We start from the raw sequence: 17366 nt of genomic DNA, 5'->3' as shown, positions 1-17366 counted from the left end.
CCAGTTTAATTTACATTCCTGGGTATAATGTTACACACGTTAATCTTTGTCTCATTGGTTAAGCTTCACTTATATGGATTATAATTAAGGTTGGACCGGATATCCGGATATCTGAATACCGGATAGCCGGGATATCGGATATCTGAATACCGGATATCCGGCTGATTTCTAATTCCGGATATCTGGGATCTGGACGGATATCTGGTCAATGTTCGATATCTGGCAAATTACCGGATATTTGGCCGGATAACCGGATATCCGGCGTTATAAGTCATCCTTATATCCGGTATCCGGATAGTTTCTATTTCCGGTATCCGGCCGGATATTGAAACCAGCCCTAAATGGATTATAATTCTATCCAAAAGTGAAGCTTTTCTATGATTGTTGCATGTTCGTCCTTTACCAATATTTCTTGTCGAATACTGATTACTAGGACGGCGTTGCTACAAAAGACCAACTCCTACAAAAGACTAACTCTACAAAAAACCAACGACTACAAAAGACTAACTCTACAAAAGACCAACTCTACAAAAGAACAACACCTACAAAAGACTAACTCTACAAAAAGACAACGACTAGAAAAGACCAACTCTACAAAAGACCAACACCTACAAAAGACAAACACCTACATAAGACCAACACCTATATATTATATAAACATCAAATATATTAATTAAGTAATACATAATCAATACATGGCTGCAGCGCTCGGCCCACTGGCCTGCCTAGCCGCGGGCACTCGGACCCCTTGCCTATAACCTAACCTAACCTTACCTAAATATTGTAAAAACAAATATTAAAAATTTGAAAAAATCAACCAACCGTTTTTTTTGTAAAATCCACGAAATTTTAAACTATAAATACGTTACTGTACATTAAACTTTCATACATAGGTTAGGTTAGGTTAAGTCTAGGCAGGCCAGGGGGCCGAGCACTGCGGCCATGACCTTCTAGCATTACGATTTTTTAAATGTTGGTCTTTTGTAGGTGTTGGTCTTATATAGAGTTGGTCTTTTGTAGGTGTTGGTCTTTTGTAGAGTTGGTCTTTTGTAGCAACGTTACTAGGACAACAAAGTACAATGTTATAAGCGAAGCATTTCATAATTAAGTCCTAAAATATAAAATTAAGCCTTTTGACTGTGTTATTTCTGCTTTTTATCATTTTTGCAATAAATTTACCTACAATCTTGTTTAGACTTCTACAGTTCTATTATGTTTATTCAGTTCTGACATTCTACTATTGTTAATATTCGTTTTAATCTAATCTTTCTATAATTACTTGAAAATGGTAATCTGAGAGGTCTTAAGTGTTCCCAAATTTTTTAAAAGCGAAGCTTTTCTATAATTAGGTTTGGTCCATCCGTCCTTACGTCCGTCCGAAACGGATAGCTTTTTTCGTTAATTTAGGCATGTTAGAATTGTCCTATCGATTTCAAATTTTGCATGGTGATTCCTGTAGTAGTTAGGTACGATTTAGTTAGCGTAGCAACTCTATAATCGTTACCATAATGTCCGTATGTCCATTTTAAGCATGTTGATTTTAACTTTTTAACTATAAATTTCTATGTAATATAATAGTCCGATTGAACTGATTTTTGTCATACTGATTCCTAGGACAACATTGTACAATATTATAAGCGAAGCATCTCTATAGTCAAGTCCTAAAATTGTTAGTATGTCCTGAAACATTATCCTGTATTTAAGCAGTTTTTCAACAAATTTACTTACATTTTGTTCGACTTTTATAAATTATTATTCAGTTCTGACACTCTACAAGTATTACTGTCCGTTTGTACTACCGTTTCAGAGCTTCGCTTTTATGGACCTTCCTTATAAACCTTCCCGGGACCTATGAGAAGCTACCCTGTTAAGGAGAACCCGATCGGTTCAGCGGTTAGAGTGATTCTTTGGTACAAACAAACAAACATCCTTTTACTATATTATAAGGATACACTAAAATAATTATTTATCGTATCGTATTAAAGATAGCTTTCCGTGGTTATTAAAATGAAAAATTTTAACATTTATAACAGTTTTGTTAGCCCCGAGGGGTCAAGGGCCAGGTTTGACAAAACTGGTATTTTTTTATGATTTTTATTTTAATTTTCGTGGAAAATTGTCTGAAATAGATTCTATACATGATTTTTCAGTATGGCTAACAAAACTAGTTCTTATCCAGCGGATGATAAAAGGTTTCCAAGCCATACTGGAAATATTTTTTTTATATATCTATAATACAAAGTAGAACGATGTCTGTCCGTCTGTCTGTCCGTCTGTCTGTCTGTCCGTCTGTCTGTCCGTCTGAAGCTTAAGATCTCAGTAACCACTGAACCGATTGGGCTCTACTCTTCAGGGAATATACCTACTGGTCCTGTGATGGTTTTAAGCTATTTTCTTGGGGGGTGGGACACCCCCAACCCCCCAAAAAAAGAAAAATACCCCCCCCCCAAAAAAAAAAATTTTTTTTTGCTTTTTCTTTTTAAATCTAAAATACGAAAAATTAGGTTGATCAAACCTCTTGGGGCAAAGCCCCTAGAGGCTAGGGGCGAAGCCGCTAGTATAATACAAAGTAGAACGATGTCTATCTGTTTTTATGTCTGTTTGTTTGTAGCGAAGGATCTCGCTAACCGCTGAACCGATCGGGTTCTCCTTTACAGGGTAGCTTCTCATAGGTCCCTGGAAGGTTTATAACTATTTTCTTGGGGGGGGGGGGGGTGGGACACCCCCAACCCCCCAAAAAATAAAAATACCCCCCCCCAAAAAAAATTCCTTTTAAAACTAAAATTAAAATAGTGGGGTCGGGACGTTGCCGTTCCTGCAACTGGCAGAAATACAGTGGATGTATTTTTGTCAAAATTGTTTGTCTGGATGTAAATTCGACAGTAATTTGCTATATATCGTAGGTATGCTGACAAATATACATCTAACACAGGCATTTAAACATCCAAAATTGTCAATTATACATCTATTTCTTGCCAATTTCACATCTAAACTTTTTTATATGTCATAAATACATTCTGTACATTTCAGGACGATGATTTTAAATAAAAAATATTGGATCCCATAATATTTCAAAGAAAGATAGGCATAATTATGTTTTTAAATAAAAATATTGAAATTAAAAAAAAACAGAAGAAAAGGGAAGTAAGAGAGGGGGACATTTAATCTTTAAAAAACAAAGAAAATATTTAAGCATAATGTAAAATTATCCATTGTAATAAACAAGGATGTCAACATCGAAGTAGCGAAGCACAGATAAATATAATCATTAAGCAAAATATCAAGAAAGTAAAAATAACAGATTCTTAAGATTTTCTAATTAAACAATAGCTTCACTTCAACAAGAAATATTTAATAAAAAGCAAGGAAAGGAAAACAGATGGATGGAAAAAGTGAGGTATAGAATGCTTTCCCATAAAGTGCATATCAAGCACTGAAAACACACTGATTAGATCTTTGAAAATCAAGAAGGACAACTCTGATATAAGAAACATCAATAATTTGTACAATATTTCATGTGCAACAAATAGTATGTACATTCCTTGTATTATGGTTACAATTATAGTTATCAAAAGTGTAAGAATTATAGATAATACTTACGTAAAATCTAATCAGTGAATTAAAGAAATATCTGACTATCTTTTTAAATTCTTTATTTTTGTACAGTCCCAAGAGAGGAAGACCATATTTTAAGAAATGGGTTGCTGCATTTTCCTAGCCCTGCTGTATTGTATTGATATCTTGTATTGATAATAAATGTCTACTATACAGTTCACTATTGTTTATTATTAATTAAAATGTATAGGATGTATTTATGACACATAAAAAATTTTAGATGTAAAATTGGCAAGAAATAGATGTAAAATTGACAACTTTGGATGTATAAATGCCTGTGTTAGATGTATTTATGGCGGTTACTTTAAGTATGACTGTATTTTTGGCAAAGTTTTTTACATTTTGACAAAAATACATCCAGATGTATTTCGGCCAGTTGCAGGAACGCCATGTACCCGTGGGGTCGACTATCCCCCCCCCCCATCTAAAATACGAAAAATTGGTTTGATCAAACCTCTTAGAGGCTAGGGGCAAAGCCGCTAGTCCATTATACAAAGTAGAATGATGTCTGTCTATTTGTTTGTTTGTACTGAATGATCTCGCTAACCGCTGAACCGATCGGGTTCTCCCTAACAGGGTAGCTTCTCATAGATCCCGGGAAGGTTTATAACTATTTTGGGGGAAAGTAGAACCACCCTCTCAAGAGAAATCGGCCCCTAAATTTTTGTTTAATCTAAATTTTAAATAATGGGTTTTGGGATTCAACATCCTCCGCTGCTGGTATTATATAGGGGGACTGCCATTTACACATCCAGCAAATTTACAGTGGATGTGTTTTCGACAGTGCACTGGATGTATTTATGACAAACTGAATTTTTACTGTATAAATGACAGTAAAATCGATTCTCATGCCATAAATACATCCAACACTGGCAAAAATACATCCAATATTTTTATACATATGTCAAAAATACATCCGACACTGGCATTTACACATCCATACTTTTCAATTATATGCCATAAATACATCCAACACTGGCATTTATACATCCATAGAAATTTAATATACATAATAAGAAAACTACACACTTGTATATTATTTGAGTTATAATATATTTCTCAGGTTAAAATAAAACGCATTATAAAGATTTAAACTATAATATATCCTTTTTTTAAAATACAAATAAACAGTTTATAAATCAACCAGTAAATAAAATATGTACAAAGATGGATAAAGTTGTAAACTAAAGAGTAGCTTCTAAATTAAGATAATTAAGATAGTTTGAATTTATATAAATTTGGGGGAGTAATAGGGGAAAGGGTGTATTAATGCTCATTCAAAAAGCACATCATTTTGAATCTAATCTAAATAAGCAGGGATATAGGAATAAGACAAGTAAAATAATTTTACCCAAATCTTTCCCAAAAGTCCAAGATTCATAAACTATGAAAGGTAAATCTAATAATCAGCCATGGATTCTTCAAAAAAAAAAATATTAAATTACTTTCATAATCTAAACTAAATTTAAGCAACAGCTATATAGGTCTGATTATTTAAAAGCAAATTGTACATTCAATGAATATCAATCCTTGTGTTTGAAATACACTGCATAGTTATATTTTAATTTATTATATATTCCTCTGAACATAATAGAAACTTTTGTTTTCCAAACTATTTATCCCTTTCTTACACCTTACCTTACATAAATCTTACAACCCTATTTTAGAATTTTTTCTAGAAAATATACAAGGCTTAGTCATGTCTACTACATTTTAATTAAGATTTATTTTATCGAATGTTTGTATTTTATTTATTGAAACAATGAAATCTGTTATTTCATCTTTAGTTATTTAACTGAATTATAATTTAATGAAATGAATTCAATTATGAACTTATAATGTAGTAAAGCATAACTTGATATGTTTAAACTTAAAATGCTTAAAGCTAAACCTAATTAAGAACAATAATTCAATATAACTCGAAGTTGTTCATTTTGTTGTTATAACTGAAAAGGAAAGAAGTATTGATGTTTTGTAGGGAGCATCTTGAGAAAGAGGGAAGTAAATAGGGGGAGAGTAACTAAAATTTGGCAAAAATTAAAAACCTATACATACTGTACAAAATCTAATTAATTGTCAATAAATTTTCTTATAAAGTAAACTGTACATTTGCCAGTGTTGGATGTATTTATGACATATAATTGAAAAAGTATGGATGTGTAAATGCCAGTGTCAGATGTATTTTTGACATATGTATAAAAATATTGGATGTATTTTTGCCAGTGTTGGATGTATTTATGGCATGAGAAAAAAGAAGAAAACATTTTGCCAAAAATACATCAACTGTAAATTTGCTGGATGTGTAAGTGCTATAGCCCCATTATATATTAAGTGCAGCAACTCTATATATACTTTATTCTATATTTAGATGGTGTGTGAGGCATTTGTATAAACCCCTTCTCCACGCTGGATGTACAAAGGTATAAAAATGTTAACATAGCGGAATGCACCTAGAGGCCTCAAGGGGGGGGTTGTTATGTAATCGACAATATCCACTTTCAATTTTGATTTAAAAATAAAAAATACAGAAAAGATTTGGGAGGTTTATTTTTTCTAGGGGCAATTTTCTTGGGATCGAGGTGGTACACCCCTCCTCCCCCCCAAAGTAGTTATAAACCTTCCCAGGACCTATGGGAAGATACATTGTAAAAAAAGAATCGATATCAGTTCAGTATTTAGCGAGTTCTTTCGGTGCAGACACACAAACATCCTGTTACTTTATTATAAGGATGGGTGAAATGAAAAAATAAATTTCCTTTCCTTTCGCTCGACCATTAAATTCGAGGGGAAATTGCAACCTAAATTGACAATAATTTTTCCTTTTCATAATACCACGTATATTCTACATCCATTTATCTTTGAAATGATTATGTTTTTTTTATTTGTATGTATGATATGATTCTTTTAATTAAAATTTGTTGTATGTTTACTATTTTATTATGTATGATTTTTCCATAAGAGAATAAATCATTTAAACACACATCCATTTATGTATTAGACAACTGGTATGCTCATTGTGTTTTTCACCTCTGCATTCTTCCATGAATATTTGATTTCTGTTCCACTCAGAGTTTTCAAAATTTGGGCTTTTATGGGTAAGAAGCAATTTTAAAGAAGTTGGATGTCTGTCTGTCCCTTAAGATCTCGGTAACCGCTCTACTACCTCCTCACTTTAATATTTAATATCTGTTCCCCTTAGAGTTTTCAAAATTTGGGCTTTTATGGGTAAGAAGCAATTTTAAAGAAGTTGGATGTCTGTCTGTCCCTTAAGATCTCGGTAACCGCTTTACTACCTCCTCTCTTTAATATTTAATTTCTGTTCCACTGAGAGTTTTCAAAATTTGGGCTTTTATGGGTAAGTAACACTTTAAAATAAGTTTGATGTCTGTCTGTCCCTTAAGATCTTGGTAACCGCTTCTCTCCTATATTCTATACAATGACTTGTTGTGTATTTTATTATAATTTTAGGGATCTCAAGGGATAAGACAATGAACGATAACTTGATATACACCTCCAGTGATTATCAACAAAATTAAATTATTGTTTTCAAGTTTGGAACATGGTTGTTGAGACAACGAATAAGAGAACGTGATTACAAAACTTTTGGTTACAATTGCAATGTTCTTTCTCTGTCTAAATAATTAAAATATTTTTAAACTATTTAATTGTCTAAATCCTAATAATACTATGTTTTAAGGTATGATGATCCAAGCCCCTCTATTTCCATTTACCAGGTCATTTTTTTTCATTGATTCTTAATTATTGAAAATAATACCAAAGATCATCCAGAATCCAATTTATTTTATCTGTCGATCATGGTACTTGGTGCTTCGCTACTTCTGGATTTTGTCATCCTTTGCTTATATACTTTTAAGAATCTAAAAGTTAATTATAGCAGGTATTGTATATAAATCTGTTGAATCACATTTTTTTTTTTCTCGTATTCATTCGAATCCGGTGGATAGGAACCGGTTCTCATCCATACGAAAAAACTATGTCTAGCATCGTATTATATCCAGTTTTCTACGAATATAGAAATGTACAATCATAAGATTAAAACCAGTTTTTTTAGCCGGTGCCTCCGGCACCTCGGGGCTAAAAAAACTAGTTTTAATCCTATAATTGTACATTCTATATCCGCGGAAAGCCGATTATAATACGATACGAGAAATAACTATTATTAAACTTAAAGAAAAACATTTTATAATAGATACAGTATAAATATTAATTAGGTACTTAAAATGCTCTTGAATAAAATAACAACTTTCTAAATTAAAAATAGATAAATAAGCATGACATTTTCATGTAAAAGAAAGTACAATTGTATTTGCCCCTAGAGGGAGGGGGGTACCCCCCTGATTTTATATTTTGTTAAAAATTATATGTTAATAGCTTTCAAGTGACCTTCTTTTAAAAGACTGATACCCTCCCCCCCCCCCTCCCCCTTTAAATTTCAAAAACCCCTGCAGGGCCTATGTTTTGGTTCTCTAACCCTACGGGGTTACTTATGGATGTTGTCATCTTTGTTTATTTATAAATAAGTATATTTGTGACATACCACTTAAAGATACTAAATTATAGCAGCTACTCTAGATAAGAATTGTTTATATGATTTACCAATTTAAAAAAGAATTTGATGATGATGAAAAATAATTTTCCTATTAATGTTTACTCTTAAAATATGTTTCAACAACATTTATTTCTTTAAAGTAAAATTAGCTTGATTCATCTATGTTTATCAAATGAGATTTTATAGTATTTTTTCCCAGGTTCTAAAGTGATAAGACAATGGCCGATAAATTAATGTACATCCACAATGATGATGCACAAAATTACCCTTTTTTTAGATTAAAATTGTTTAAATTTTTGAACACTCAACTTAATGCAATCAAAATTCACTTAAATCCTAAAAGTTGTTAATCCAACCAACAAGAAAACGTTAATATAAAACTTTGGAGACTAGTGTAAAAACCAGCTCTCTGATTTTTCTTTGTAGAGTAGATACTCTATTAATTATACGTGTCAGGAAGTCCTCTAAACGTTTAATAGTAAATGTTCCGTCATTTTACAATTCGATTCCAATGAACTTTACCATTTTTTTGGTATAAAATGTTTTCTACGCTAAATATTTTTTTATTGTTTTTCTATGGGCATGTGGTGGTACCCTCCCCTAAAATAGTTATTAACTTTCCCAGGACATTAGTACAGACATTAGACACACATACAAACCTGTTGCATTTATGTAAGGATTAGATTATTCTACTTATGGACATAATTTCCTGTTTTCTAAATAATTTTTTTTGTAGATTTGTCCAGAAGAATATTGGTCCTAGAATGGGAAATATTTGTGTCTGGATTTCTTTGATTGTAGGTAAAATTATTAAAAGGGGTAGTTACACAAAATGCATTTGAACTTAATTTAGTGAACCGCATTTTTTCCCTAGTTAATGGGTTAGACTACATTTATATGGCATATATTTGAAAGAATTTCAATTTTCTACCACATAGTTTTTAAAATATCAAGACTTGAAAATCGTCTTTTGTGATATATGCAATTTAAAAAGACGATTTTCAAGTCTTGATATTTTTAAAACTACGTGGTAGAAAATTGAAATTCTTTCAAATGTATGCCATTTAAATGTAGTTTAACCAATTAACCAGGAAAAAATATGCGGTTGACTTTGCTAAAAACTATAAGCCTAATTCATAAAACCTCTGAAAACTACAATTTGTGCTTTTTTCATCAGGCTGTGCCGATGAACTTTGTTTTTACACTTATACAACCTGCTTTGACATAGTTTTTCTTACACTTTTTATTGGTTTAATCAACTGTATGTCCCCTTTCTGAGAACCCTGTGCCGACTTTCAATTGCGTCTTTGAAAATCAATCAACAGCGTCGGGAATATTAACACAACCAAGTCTCTACAAAATAGTAGAAAGCAATTTGCTAGCAAACAAATAAGGTCCCTAATAGGGGGATACAGGTAGTTTTCTGGTTACATATCTATACAATACATTTATTATCAACACACTTTGTCAACCAATTGTATGTTAAACACTGAGTCAAACGCTTTGTTCAGGTCAACCCTTAGCAGTGATGATGTACTACCACGACTACGTTGTTGAACATTTCGGATCTGATCTTATTCAGGAAATTATCAAATATTTTTAATAAAAGTTGCGGAGCTACTCTAGAAGTTTTAACTAGCTGGTGGTCTGTTATTAATGTACTTGTCGCGTGATTGGCAACATGTAAACACACCCATTATACATCCCGAATTACTTTGATTTCTAGGTTAGGTTAGGTTTAGTCACATAAGTTTGGATTCTGCAGGGTTAATTCAAAGCTATTAGATAAACAAACTTCCTCTTATGTTATAAAAATGTAAGGGATAGTTGCACGAAGTTGGGGGTACTTGTAGAAGTAAACCTTTAAATGTTTTTGTGGAATATGATATCTATATAGGTTAGCCTTATATAAAAAAAATAAGCTTTTATCAGTAAGTTTTTGAGTTATGTCCAAAAATATCTAATTTGTGAAGGTAAAAGTCCCTATTTCAGTCTTGATATCTTTAAAACTATGTTGTAGAAAATTGTAATTCTTTGAAATACATATATGCCCTATTAATATAGTTTAAACTATTAAACAGGAAAAAATATGTGCTTCACTAAATTTAAGTTCAAATGCATTTCATGCAACTACTCCTTTAATAAAAAAACTACTTTTTAACCTTTAGAAATGTTGAAAAGTACAATAATTTGTTAATTAGACTTTAAGCTGCATTTAATCTGAAAATGCTTGAAAATATTTTCTTAAATGTTTGAATTAGATTATTTAGAAGTAAATATGCTATAAAAGTTGTGGTGTCTGTCTGTATATCTGTCAATCTGTAATGCACGTTTTCTGTTGTTTATGGACAGACATTTTCTCTGTCTCTCTCTTATATCTCTTTATAATTAAATCTCTCTCTCTCTATCTTTTTTTTACTTTTTTCTTGATCTTTCATTTAGTCTTTTTTTATCTTTTCCTTTTTTTCTAGTTCGCTCTCTCTCCTTTTTTGTCTTTTTCTTTATCTTTCATTATTTTTAAATATCTATCTATCTTTCTCTCTCTATCTTTCTCTCTCTATCTATCTATCTCTCTCTCCTTTTCTCTTTCTCTCTCCCTTTACCCTTCCCTCTCTGTTTATTTCTCTCTCTCTCTCTTTCTCTTTCTCTCTCTCTTTCTCTCTTTCTCTCTTTCTCTCTCTCTCTTTCTCTCTTTCTCTCTTTCTCTTTCTCTCTCATTTTCTTTCTTTCTCTTTCTCTCTCTCTCTATCTATCTATCTTTCTTTCTTTCTCATTCTATCTCTCTATCTCTCTCTTTCTATTTCCTCTTTCTCCTATCTTTTTGGCTTGAAACAGCTTTGCTGTTATTGGATATAAACGTCCGATTTTTAATTGAAAAAAAATATTTGATAATTTAATAATTTTTAGGCGTATGGACAAATATATTCATTCAACACTACAAAACAAATTATTCATTAAATCCAGTGGCGTCCACAGGGATTCACCAGGGAGTTGAAAAAATAGAAGGCACTGTTGAGTGTTGACTCCTCCCATTCGCCACTGATTAAATCATTTTTAATAATTGTTAGATATTATATGAATAAAAACAAGTACAGCTTTGTTAATATTAAGTAGCATAGCAGTATTAAGTTGAAATGGAAAAAATATTTACCTATGTAAAGCTTCACTGAGGAAAATAAGCATAGTTTGAAAACCGTGTCAAGATTCAATAAAAGTACCCAAAGTTTTTAAGCAAACCAATTACAGAACACCAATCTTAAACTTTAGGTTATTTATAATTTAAAGTCCATTATCCCATCCCTCCTAGTAACAGAATTAGTCAACTGAATTTAAAAAGAAATTGTTAAGATTTATTTAAAAATGTTTTTAGTCTTATGAATTTTAATTATATAAGTAAGTATGTATTTTACAAATTTTAGAAATAAATTTTAATAAGCAAAATGTTTTTCTTTAAATGGATGTATTTTAGCCCGCTGCATGTTTCACTTTATTAGAGAAAATAATATCTTCTGGAAGATCTAAGTAATAATTATTCACTTTTCTTCAGTCATTAAAAAAATTTAATTAATCCCTTACTTTTTTGAATGATAATTTTAAAAATAAGGATAACAACAACTATTAAATTAAAGCTCAACAGTTTAGGAACGTGCTTGGTAATAATTCAACATTTTTTATATGTTGAAAAAACTCCAAAATTAAAAAAATCATCTAATTATGTTTTCATAAATCAGAAATGGGTTTTGAAAGATGAATGCCGCGTTTTTTTGATTCGCGAAATTTAAACAGAGTATATAACTATTTATTTTATTATTTCGCTTTTGTTGGTACGGCCTTCATAGAAGAAAACAAATTATCTCCAATTCATTTTTGCTGCATAATAATTAATGCATCTTTTTAGAGCTGTAGTAGACATTATACAAATGGCTAAAATGATAATTTTAAAATTTTGAATTCTTAAGTTGTATACTCTGTTGAAATTCTATCGTCTTCGTTCAATCAACCAATGTCTAAAAAATGTCGAAAAAACGCGGCATTCATCTTTCAAAAACCCATCTCAGTATCTTTCTGAAGATTGCGAAAGTATGAAACTTAAGTATGATAAGTATAAATAAAATTGAAGTTAAAACGTTTTACTATAAAATAAGATAAGTCAATTTAACTTGAATACTATGAAATTGACCTTTAAACTACCTATTAAATGGTCGATAAAATTAAGGGAGTATGGAACATTGAAATATAAATTACACAGGTACTGAAAGATATGTGAACACTTTAATTCGTTTAGTTAAAGGGACTGTGAACGTAAATTTTTCTCATCTTAATATCAAATCTTAACATTATCTCATTCATAATATCTCACAGATAGAGCAAAACGCACTTTTGTTTGCTTAAAAAACGGCTTTTTCCGACGATTTTTATAAGGTACGGGGAAAGGAAGAAATTTTCCGTATTATATAAAATGTGCATTAAATTGCTTTTTTCTCCCATTATAGCTAAAATTAAACTTTTTCACATAGTTCTAGATTTTTCCTAACAGTTAAGCTGACTTTTAACATAATCCTTGCTTTAATCCAATGTATAGTTACTTAGAAATTGATAAAATAAGCAATATTATTTTATTGAAAACCAAATGCAATAACAAAGCCAGAAACAGGTTTTTTATTAGTATCCATTTAACTTTAAATGGCCCATCTCTCGCCCACCTTTAATATGTAAAGAAGTTGTATCAACTTTTTTTTTTATAGCTAGCCGGTCCTTTTAGTAAGTAGTAGATGTAAAATTTTTCATAGAATTCAGATATGCAATCGGTTTTTTTGTAGACCTCTTATTTTTTAAGTAATTTAAGTTTTTTAAAAAAAAAATTAAGTCGATTTTAAGGTACTAAAATGCAACAAAAAAAAAAAGAAAATGGCCATTATGAACAAAAATAGTAAGATCTTTAATTTGACACCTTACTTTTTCAATTCTGTCAGGTAATTATTGAAAAAATCGATTTTTTTAAACCCACGAGAATAAAAACTTTGAACTCAATTTTATCATTTCACAAGTAAAAAAATATGGGTTCATATATACCTTTAGAATCAGAAAAATATTACGAATCCATTGTAAGCAAAATTGAAAAAAAAAGTTTACAATATAGTATATAAACTACAATAAAAGGAATTATATGAAAATATCATATTATATTGTACAGGCAACGTCTTAACTCTTCAATTGAGTATGAAAATGGGAAGGGGGTATAGAGGGGGTAAAGAGGGGGTAAAAAAGGGAAGACGATAGTGTTGCCAGAACAAAAAATACAATTGGCTATTTTTTTATTTTTTTACTTTTTTTCAATTTTGCTTACAATGGATTCGTAATATTTTTCTGATTCTAAAGGTATATATGAACCCATGTTTTTTATGTCTGTTTGAGAAAATATTTAGGTCTACAGTTTTTATTAAACCGAGGTTAAAAAAATAGATTTTTTCAATAATTACTCAACAGAATTTTAAAAATAAGGTGTCAAATTAAAGATCTTACTATTTTTGTTCTTACTGGCCATTTTCTTCTTTTATTTTGTTGCGTTTTAGTACCTTAAAACCGACTTAATTATTTTTTAAAAAAACTTAAATTACTTAAAAAATAAGAGGTCTACAAAAAAACCGATTGCATATCTGAATTCTATGAAAAATTTTACATCTACTACTTACTAAAAGAACCGGCTAGCTATAAAAAAAAAAGTTGATACACCTTCTTTGTAAATAATAAAGACGCAATATTTCTTTATAAACAGTCTGATAAAAGTGTAAACTAATTCTCCAAAGTGGGTTATTTATTGTTCAACACAATAAAAAAGGATATTATTATTTTATATAACCTATGAGATTCAACCCTTTGTAGACAGTGAGGTATTTTTTTTGTCAATAATACGAATTTAAAATATGTCTTTATTACCTAATTACTACATTATAAAAAAACGAATTGGCAATTTTATAGCATAAAATAAATCCTTAACAGTAAGTAAATTGTTTCAACTATATATGACAAGTTAAATATCCCTACAAACATTATAAGAAACAAAAACGTTCAGATTTTCCCTGTTTTTCTTTTTTCCCTCTCAAAATACCATAAAATCAAGGCATTATTTCTGGATATTTTTGTGAATAGGACATTTTTGGTTGATCAGTGTAGTGAAATGTGCTTAGTAAATGTTAAGATTTGATAATCAGATGAGAAATTTTTACGTTCACACTCCCTTTAAAAACAATAGTTATTTCTCGCATCGTATTATAAACGACTTTCCGCGGATACAGAATGTACAATTATAAGATTAAACCTAGCTTTTTTAGCCCCGAGGTGCCGAAGGCACCGGTTAATAAAACTGGTTTTAATCTTATGATTGTACATTTTTATATTCGTAGAAAGCTGGATATAATATGATGCTAGACATAGTTTTTTTCGTATGGATGAGAACCGGTTCCTATCCACCGGATTCGAATGAATACGAGAAATGATTTTTATTAAATTTTGATTGATTAGTTTATAAATTAGAAGTTTCCAAACTTTTCAACAAACAATTTTAATTTACAGTAAGGTGTAAAACATCATTGGGGTTAAATAAAAATTAATCCTCCATTGTCATATCCCTAAAGATCCTTGATATTATATAAGGTCAGAAATTTTGTTTTGTTTCTATGTAACATGTTGATTAAAAGAAAACATCTTTTTTTAGCCTTTAAAAAAAGAAAAATTCTTTGTTTTTAAAGCTATTCTGAAGTTAGGTTATTTTTAAAGCAAATAGCTTTTACAAACAGATAGGCATTGTAGAGTCGTCCTATTGATTTCAAACCTTTTTTTTTTTAAAGATTCCTGTATCAACAAAGTATCTATGAGCGCAGAAACTCAAAATAAGGCGTTGCTACAAAAGACCAACAAGTAGTCCTACAAAAGAACAACACCTACAAAAGTCCAACACTACGAAAGACCAACACCTACAAAAGACCAACACCTACAAAAGGCCAACACCTACAAAAATCGTAATCATGGAAGGTCTAAAGCTGCAAATGGTCTACCATTATATCTGTATTTATCAAATTAATGAATATAATGAATAAAATGAATGCTTTAAAAAGATTATAAACGACACAATTACGAGAAAAAAAAATTATTTTTTTGTATCAATGTAATGAAATAATTGCTTGAAAATTATCTAAGTAAATTTTTTAAATCTTCCAATTTTAATGATAAAATCTTCCAATGATAAAAATATATATTTGTTGGTCTTTTGTAGGTGTTGGTCTTTTGTAGTGTTGGTCTTTTGTAGAGTTGGTCTTTTGTAGGTGTTGGACTTTTGTAGAGTTGGTCTTTTGTAGCAACGCTCAAAATAATGTCCATTAAAAACATCATATATTTAAATCCAGGGATTTTCAGGGATAAGACAATTGACTAAATCATTATCGTTGAAAACTTGCAATTATAATAAACAACAAATTGCCACCTCTTTAGATAAAAATTATTAAATTACAACCCAACCAAGAAAGCCAACTAATGGGAGAACGTGTTTATAAAATTTATGGGTCCAGTAAAGCATTACAATGCAGCTTATATCAATAACGAAATTAATTCTAAGAAATTCACAAAACCTATACGCGGTTTTCAGCTGTCGTTGGGGGGCAACACATCGTAAAATTGACGACCTCTCCATTTTCCCCCCAAAAATTATTTTAGATTTAATTTCCTTGTTGGTTATACCTTATACCTGATTCCAATGTCCCCTCCCTCCCTTAATAGAATCACAAAATAAATTAATAAATTGATTTAAGAAAATATGTTAAACGTTTTTTCAAAGTCTAACTAACAAAAATTAAATAATTCTACCTAATCTTTTCTTTCTAAATGACTAGTTGCTTCATTCTAGCCTCTAGGGAAGTGTTGATAAAACAACCTAAGACATTCATAAAGCTTCCCTGAAAAGCTTCCCCATTCTGTAACGTATAGCTCTTAATATGATGATAACCATTATATAATAATCATATATTCAATTGCCGCTACTACATTGAAAAAAATCCGTTCAAGATTCGTTAAAAGCCCCCAAAGTTTTTAAACCACTAAATAAGAGAACATTAGAGTTTAATGTTTCCTCTCTCTCTTCCCCCCCCTCTCCAAAAGTTGCAGCGATTGAAAATTATTTCAAATTCTATTTAAGAGAAGAGCAAATTATCATATAATAGATTTTTTAAGAGCAGTTTTAAAACAACTAGTATATATGCATCACGTATTGGATTATACACAGTTTTTATACATAGTTTTTTAGACAGTTATTCACGGATAGAAAAATTAAATGAAAATAATATTAATTCCGTTTTTGTTGGCCCAAGGGTCTTGCCAAAGGTCCTGAAAACAGGGTTTTATCCTGTTGTTTTTTATTTTATTTTCGGATCGTGGTAAATTCGGGTTAGTCCCTTTCGTGGCAACGCCCCTTAAGGAGCGTTTCTTCGTTTTTTTTCACAGTGGCTTTTTTCCTATTTCTAGCCCCTGTGTGGGGCTCTAACCCTGCGGGGCCAATTGCCTAATCCTTTTGGGCAATCACCTAACCCAATATAACCTAACCAAACTTAAAATAACCTACCAAAAGCCATTTTATAAATACGACGAATCGCCCCTGGAGGGGCGTTGGCACGAAAGGGACTATGCGCGTAAATTCTCACTATAGGCTAATATGGCTTAGAAACAATTTTAATAAATTTATCTTATGGTGTTTTTAATGAGGGTTTCATCATATGGGAAAAATGTAGTGAAATGTATATTTTTCGTATGGCTTAACATGTGCTTTTTGTTTGATAATTTTAAAATCCTAATGAAAAGAATTTTTCTTTATTAACACAAGGAAAAAGTGAAATCAAATTTCTATTTCCAGTATTATTATTTAGATTAATATTAATTTCCGCTAGATTAAAACTGGTTCTAGGCCATCCTTAAAAAAAAACATGTTTCGTATTAAAGACAGTTTTCCAAAATAAAAAAGTACCATTTTATGGTAATTGCTTTGAATTTAATGATTCGTCACATAAATATTATTTTATCGCTTATAAGTAAATTTAATAAATGGCACTATTTATCGCAATATAATTTGTGTTTTATAGTGAATGTTTTTAGTAGCGAAGCTACTCTATAATTTGAAATGTCCGTCTTTCTGTAT

At 30.6% G+C, this 17366-nt stretch overlaps 1 protein-coding gene across 1 annotated transcript in view; it reads left to right on the top strand.

Annotated features, from left to right (window-relative positions):
- The window catches only part of LOC145318784 (diacylglycerol O-acyltransferase 1-like), a 40192-nt gene extending 28566 nt beyond the window's left edge, over positions 1-11626 (top strand). Inside the window, exons 18-23 of the mRNA XM_080160343.1 lie at positions 5984-6035; positions 6614-6710; positions 7313-7349; positions 8922-8986; positions 9697-9768; positions 11094-11626. Coding sequence (XP_080016469.1) covers positions 5984-6035; positions 6614-6710; positions 7313-7349; positions 8922-8986; positions 9697-9768; positions 11094-11143 — 373 coding nt within the window. The 3' untranslated portion in view covers positions 11144-11626. The remainder of the gene's footprint in view (positions 1-5983; positions 6036-6613; positions 6711-7312; positions 7350-8921; positions 8987-9696; positions 9769-11093) is intronic.
- The last annotated feature ends 5740 nt before the right edge of the window (positions 11627-17366 follow it).

This window comes from Acartia tonsa, chromosome 5 (assembly GCF_053477335.1).
Source record: "Acartia tonsa isolate MP-2025a chromosome 5, ASM5347733v1, whole genome shotgun sequence".
In the NCBI taxonomy this organism is placed as follows: Eukaryota; Metazoa; Arthropoda; class Copepoda; order Calanoida; family Acartiidae; genus Acartia; species Acartia tonsa.
Note: the sequence above shows the minus strand (reverse complement) of the source record. Positions and strands in the feature narration are given on the sequence as shown.